This window comes from Macadamia integrifolia, chromosome 10 (assembly GCF_013358625.1).
Source record: "Macadamia integrifolia cultivar HAES 741 chromosome 10, SCU_Mint_v3, whole genome shotgun sequence".
NCBI lineage: Eukaryota > Viridiplantae > Streptophyta > Magnoliopsida > Proteales > Proteaceae > Macadamia > Macadamia integrifolia.
In genome coordinates this window covers 2,399,082-2,406,661 of record NC_056566.1, presented here as the reverse complement: position 1 = coordinate 2,406,661, position 7,580 = coordinate 2,399,082, and the positions used below count along the sequence as shown (strand labels likewise).

Here is a 7,580-nt window from a genome sequence, read left to right as displayed (position 1 = left end):
AAACCGATAAAAAAATAAATGATTATGAAATTATAAATTGGTGAATCAGCCATCCATTTTTTACAATATTACTAAGTAAAATTTTTATTGTAAGGGGAATTGTTACAAATCATTGAATATTAGGTTATGAATAAAGAAATTAATTTATAAATTATAATAATGTTTCCATTGATTTCCTTGTTCACTATAGAAAACTAGTTGGATAGTCAAATGAATGATTGGATAATAAGGTTCATTTTGTGATTTTAATATTAGTTATCTTCTTAGTAATTTGTTATCCATTGGTTTCAATATTAGTTATCTTTCCCTTATAATGACAAACCATGATTTAATCATAAATTTAAAGTGTTTTTTTCGTCAAATCTTGTCACTATAAGTTATGAATGTAAGATTCATTATGGTTCAAGTTCAATAATAAATTGATCTAAATCGGTATTAACCCGATATTGATAAATCAAAATAAATTGAAATCAAATCGGATAAAAACTGAAATCGACCGAAAATTGAAGTTCCTTAACGGATTGGTTTTGGTCTCCCTCGTTTCTAGACTAAAACTGATTCAACCCGACCAAAACTGAACCAAACCGTCCAATTGACACCCCTAGTGCATACACAAGGGGAGAAAAGTTTAAGGGGTAATACCGTAACTTCCTATTCTAGAGGATCTGAGAATTTTGTTGGTGGTTCGTGATTACCGAAGCAATTCTTCCCCTCTAAATTCCCCCGCTACACAACTGAACACTGCAACGAAAGCCAAGGAAAAGAAAAGCCTCTCTGCTCTCCTCCTTCTGTTTCTTCTTTCCCACCATTTTCGTTTTTCCTTTTTGCCTCTCTTTGCATCGTTTTTGCCTCTCAATGGATCCCGTTAACTTATGGGGCAACACTCCTCTCCAAGCCGTGGACGAGGAAATATTCGATCTGATCGAAAAGGAGAAGCGCAGGCAATGCAGAGGAATCGAACTCATCGCCTCCGAAAATTTCACGTCCTTTGCAGTAATGGAGGCCCTTGGCAGCGCCTTGACCAATAAATACTCTGAAGGAATGCCCGGTAACCGTTATTACGGTGGCAACGAATTCATCGACGAGATTGAGAATCTCTGTCGCTCCAGAGCCCTTCAAACCTACCGTCTTGACCCTGCCAAATGGGGCGTTAATGTCCAGCCTTATTCTGGTAGCCCTGCAAACTTCGCTGCTTACACTGCTCTTCTGAATCCACATGACCGAATCATGGGTCTTGATCTGCCCTCTGGTGGGCATCTCACACATGGGTATTATACTTCTGGTGGGAAGAAGATCTCTGCAACTTCGATCTACTTTGAGAGCTTGCCTTATAAGGTGAATTCGACTACTGGGTATATTGACTATGAAAAGTTAGAGGAGAAGGCCATGGATTTTAGGCCCAAGTTGATTATTTGTGGTGGAAGTGCGTACCCCAGAGATTGGGACTATGCCAAATTCAGGTCCATTGCGGATAAATGTGGTGCTCTTTTGCTATGCGACATGGCTCACATAAGTGGTCTTGTTGCTGCCCAGGTACCCTTTTTTTACTGCGAAGTGCATACTTAATGTTTATGTTCATGGGGATCTGGATCTGATTTATTGAATTTATTTGTATCTACCTTTCAGTTAGTTCTGGTCTGGGTGTTAGCTATAAAATTTAAGTTGTCTTCTGATTTGGGTTTTTGATAAATTTTTTTTCTTGCTGTTATCAATTGCGTAGATTTATTTGTTTCTACGTCGGATTTTGGTTTGTTGAATTGAAAGATCTCGTCTTTTTAAAGTCGTTTTGCATTTTATTGCCTACATTTGAGGTCTAGTAATGTTTTGAGATATGCTTTTGCTTCATTTTAAGCTTTCATGAACAAAGTGATCTGCATTTTCATATTAAAATGAAAAAGTTGCTTATAATTTTACTTGGTTCTGGTGTTTGAGTTGTGTACCTATTCTGTATTTCCTAATAGAGTTTAGTCTCTTAGGAAGTAACAATCTTTCTAGCTATCTCGTTTTAAATTATTAATGCCTTAAACCTTTCAGAGCTATACACTAATTTGAAAATGTTCCAGTGCTAGACTAGTAGTTTATTTTTAATTTGTTCCAAGTGTTTCATGAGTTTCTTTAATCATTTGCAGATCGAAGCACCATAATTCCTTTGATCCCATGAATTCAGGAGTTTCGATTTTCATCCGTGTTGCTTTGTTTTGTAGGAAGCTGCTGACCCCTTTGAGTACTGTGATGTTGTCACAACCACCACTCACAAGAGCTTGAGGGGGCCTAGAGCTGGTATGATCTTCTACAGGAAGGGCCCCAAGCCAGACAAGAAGGGTCGGCCTGAAGATGCAGTTTATGACTTCGAGGACAAAATCAACTTTTCTGTTTTCCCATCCCTCCAAGGTGGTCCACACAATCATCAGATTGGTGCATTGGCTGTTGCCTTGAAGCAGGCCGATTCTCCTGCTTTCAAGGCCTATGCTAAGCAAGTCAAGGCCAATGCTGTTGCTGTTGGAAATTACCTGATGAACAAAGGATACAAGCTTGTCACTGATGGCACAGTGAACCATCTTGTTCTGTGGGACCTTAGACCTCTTGGATTGACTGGTATAAAAGATTGACAATTTTAAGGATTTGAATTTGATAAAATATGAAAAATCATAACTTTTTCGAACTTATCTAATCTGTTTCTGTTCTTGCAGGCAATAAAGTTGAGAAGCTTTGCGATCTATGTAATATTACTGTGAACAAGAATGCTGTTTTTGGGGATAGCAGTGCACTGGCGCCTGGTGGGGTCCGAATTGGTAAGTTTATTTTTTGTGTTATTGTTCTCTATATACATTAGAATCTTCGTAGGTCATAGGTTACATTTTCATGCGAAAAGATAAGTGTTCTGTAGACCACAGTGCGTTCTTTAGAACATAATAAGTTGGGCAGCATGGATGAAGTGTGTTACCTGTCCTTTTTGTTCTTTCTGGACTTGTATTGTTTTTGGTTACTGGCATAGATGAAGTTTGAAACAATCTGATCAAAGATTATAAGCCTTAGGTTACGGTATTTTAGGTTGGATCTTGTCTCTTTTGAATCTAAACCTCATTTGAAGATGTTAAGGTGTTTGCCACTCCAATGGTTGCAAGATTCAATTCAACTGTTTTTAAGATTCATTTACAACTATTTCTAACATTATGAGTTGGTTTAGGTACACCTGCTATGACTTCGAGAGGCTTGGTCGAGAAAGACTTTGAGCAGATTGCTGAATTCCTCCATCAGGCTGTCACCTTATGCCTGAACATCCAGAAGACACATGGGAAGCTCTTGAAGGACTTCAACAAGGGACTGGTGAACAACAAGGGTATTGAAGACCTGAAGGCTGCTGTTGAGAAATTCTCATCCTCCTTTGACATGCCTGGCTTCCAAGTGTCTCAGATGAAGTACAAGGATTAGTTTAACAAATATTGATAGAAGTAATACTATATTGGCTCCTAAAGCCTCTTTTTTTTGAAATTCTTTTCCTGTTCTCTTTTATCTTCTTATTTTACTTACTACCTGTGGTTTTCTTTGAAAGGAAAAAAATAATGTTTTTCTCTCTGTTTTTGAATATTACAGGTTATTGATGGATTCCATATTGTTTTTTTTTTTTACCCTTTCCAAATGTATAATTCTCCTAGCAGTGGAGATATCTTCCTTTTCAAGTCACTGGAGTTTCGGTTGCTTATATTCAACAATTATACTCTGTACCCTTGTTCAAGATTGGAATTTTGTTAGAAATAAAATCAACAAATTTAGGTTAGAAATTCGAGGAGTTTCTTAATTTTCCATATAATTATTTTGGGGTTTCAATCACTTAAAAACTCTTCAATAATCTTCTTGTGCTAAATCCGGGAAAGCCCCCAACCACTTCACATCATGAATCACATTGGTAAGTAGATTCATGATTTGGATCTTTTAAACCATCAGACATCTTCACCAAACCCAAGTGCCCTTGTGACACCCAAGAATACGTCAAGTACCAGACTCACCTGGGAGATCGGTGAGGTGGCTCCACTAAGAATTTAGTAAGTATCAGTAGGTTCAGGAGATCGGTGAGGGTGTGCAAACTTTAGCCATATATTTCCTTAACATGGCATAACCATTGTAAAGCCTTGAGGCCAATGGACCAAAAAGAACAATATTGTGCCAAGAATAATGGGGTAGAAGCATTACAAATGATACCAGCGCAGATTCCCATAGTGTGTAGGAAAGGGGGGAAGATTGTGACACCCAAGAATACAACAAGTACCGGGGTGTCCCTACCAAAAATACGACAATGACTGAGTGATGCCATTTGCACTAGATTCCTAAAACCCCTTTAAGTATTCAAAAAAATTGTACTCAAACTAAAATGACACCCGAGAATACAACAAGTATCAGGGTGTTTCTACAAAAAAATACAATAAGGGCTGAGTAATGCCATTTGCATTAGATTAATAGAACCCCTTCAAGTACTCAAAAAGATTATACTCACAGTGAAAGGAAAACTTTTAACAAATTTACTTGTAGAAATTTAAAAGAAAAAAAAGTTATACTACAGATACACAAAGAAGGCTAGAAGGAACTTGGTTCTTATATGGCTTAAAATTCCCTATTTGAAGATAGTCTTCTAGAGGAGACATGAAGAGTCTCCACAAGATGAAGAGACAATGCCCCTTAACCTTAGAAGACTAAGTATTTTGTAAACATGTCTGCTACATGTCTCTTTGAGTATGAACTGTTTTTTTTTTTTTTTTTTTTTTTTTTTTGCTAATACTGATATTATGAAGTTGATAGGTATAATACTATTATTTCTATCCTTCCACGCCAAGTTATGTCCAAGGTGTATGCTTTCTTTTTTTCATTATAGAACCATTACAATGACTATCCACCTATTGAAGGCACAGGCTTTGGTCCAACAGATATATCTATCAGATTCTTAGCCATTTGACTTTTAAATCCAAAAAAAAAAAAAAAAACCCACAAATTCTACTTCAATGGTGGATTCTATTCCACTGATTTGTTTAGCCGATTTTTATGAAATTGACCAACAATTGGTGTGAAAACAAAATCATTAATAGCCTAGGATTCCTTTTTATCGGATTTGCCAAAGATTCCTTTATATCACAATAGGATCACCACTCACTATTTAATGTGCCCCTTAAATACCTTAACAATTTGATTAAAATAACTCACTCTTGCTCTCATCATTTATTGTGCCCTTTAATATCTTAGAAGGGCTTGCATAGTATTCATCGACGCTTGCATGACAACCTAAACACAATGACCAGTCTCCATTTCTCTGCTCTGAGCATTTATAAGAGAAAATCAACATTTTCTAATCATGTATATCCACTGTTGCACACATAGTTAGCAAAAAGGGGGAATGGCTAAAAAAAATGAAAAACGAACTATACATAATTTAAACGGTGAAAAACTTCAATGATACAGTCAAACAAATGGTAAAAGAAAACAGAGAATGACAAAAAACGGAAAACAGAGGTATGGGTTTTAAACAAGTAGATTTCAGAAAATGGGACCCAAAAATTTTGCAATATTACTCAAATAAATTGAGGAATTATTACATGCGTACTTGCATCTAATGCTAAAAAAAATTATTTTATCCAACATTAATGCATTAATATTCCCACAGCCCAATATAAGTTCTAAAACACATCATCTAAAATCAATTTTAAATTTTACCAAAAAAAATATCAAATATAAATTCACACCATACCAAAAATATTAGTCCAAGTGCTTTTGGGCAATGTGGCTTGGTTATGATGTTGTTCATTATTGTTAACATAGACAACATACTCCCAGATTATCACTTATTCAATTGGAGTTGGGATCATCACTTTATAAATACTTTTCTGTAGATGCATCAATTTGTAACTCAATTTCAGGGTCCATACATTGAACTTGAGTTGAAGGTGATATCATGATAAATGTAGCCCTTTGAGTGAACTTTAAATCAGTGGAAGAATTATATCGATCAAAGCTTTTAATTATCCTACTAACCTCCCCCTAACAAATCTTAGCCGTTCATGGCTTGAATATAATAATATGACTGTAACAGAGAGAAGGTTGGCTAATACTTCAAGATCAGTAAAAAAGGCAACAATACAAATTGGCAATGGTCTTGACGATCGTGGCATTCATCGGAGTCCCTGTGTTTTCATTAATGGTGGTGAGTCCCTATCTTTTCTTCAATGGATCGAGTCGGATCGGCCAATCCAGATTGGTATCTGATACTTAAGATGATACTAATACCCATCTCAGGATCGATCAGGTATCGAGATCGGTCTCAACTGATACCGATCCAATACCGATACTTGATTCCATGGCTAGAATTTGATATAACGTATTAACTATGTAATGTGGGTATGCATGTCTTTTTATCTTCTAGTTGCTAATAAAAGTTTATTTTTCGAATTAAAATAAAAAAATGTTTCCCAAGGTAATTCTTTAGTCATTCAATTTCCATGCCATTGAATCACGTCTTGGGGTTAGCCACTTGTGCTGTGTTTGTTTGGATAGGGCTAAAAAATAAAAATAAAAATAAATCTTGGTGTATGGTTGCCAACAGAAAAGGAGTTGGTTGCACATAAAACAATGACCGTTGATCACTTGATTGTTCCAACCTTCTTATCATTTGGATTTTCTTTTTAGGTTCTCTCTCATGTTAGCTTGCTGGCTCCTGTCTCCCCCTTGGTGTCATCCATTAGCTTATTGTATATGAGCAATGTGTCCCCATTCTTCTCTCATATAAAATTTATGAAATAAGAGGCATCATCAACTTAATATTTATAAGACATGAGGTATCTCGAACATAATATTTTATATGTGAGAAATCCTAAACTAAGGTTCCATATAATGTGCTATCAAATTTGACATGTGGTTTATTTAAGAAAATTCTCATCCATCAAATTGTTGGGATAACAAAATCATTTTTTTTTTCAAGTGGCAAAACCAGATTTTTGTATGAGGAAAACCTAGAATGGGGATCCAGATTGGCCTAACCTGGAAAGCCCTATAATCAAACCGTAGATCTCTCACCCTATTGAGTCAATTGGGATCGATACGATTAGGATCAACCAATTTTTTAAGGAAAAACTGTAGGGTTATAGAAAAATGGATCTTGAGTTTATCAAATTACCCACCAAATCTTTTTTTTTTTTTTCCTATTTTCCTTTTGGTAAAACGAGGATCTAGCTCCTCTCCTGTTCTTAATCGTTCAATTCTTGTCCAATTCTCTTTGTATGTAAGACACCTATACATTTTCAAAATCCAACGGTAATGGAAGTTTTTTGGAATTCAAATCCATTTTGATTTCTCAACTGCCTCAAACTTCCACAACTGTTGGATTTTGAAAATGTATAAGCATCATCGCGCATACAAAGAGAATTAAACAATTGAACAATTAAGAATTGGAGAGGAGCCGAACCCGATAAAGGATAAATTGACGAGATAATAGATATTATTATTGATATGAGGCATCTACTATCTTAAAAATAGTTTTTAGTGGCATGACTGATCTATCAAAATATATAACATGATTTTTGTTACAAGTTTCCAAAATA

The 7,580-nt window shown here is 35.7% G+C and overlaps 1 protein-coding gene across 1 annotated transcript; it reads left to right on the top strand.

The window, feature by feature from the left end:
• The first annotated feature begins 682 nt into the window (after positions 1 to 682).
• LOC122090732 (serine hydroxymethyltransferase 4-like) lies at positions 683 to 3,782 on the top strand. The gene is made up of 4 exons (XM_042660422.1): positions 683 to 1,533; positions 2,205 to 2,595; positions 2,691 to 2,792; positions 3,188 to 3,782. Exons 1-4 carry the CDS (start codon positions 856 to 858, stop codon positions 3,430 to 3,432), a joined length of 1,416 nt encoding a protein of 471 aa, XP_042516356.1. The 5' UTR covers positions 683 to 855; the 3' UTR covers positions 3,433 to 3,782.
• The last annotated feature ends 3,798 nt before the right edge of the window (positions 3,783 to 7,580 follow it).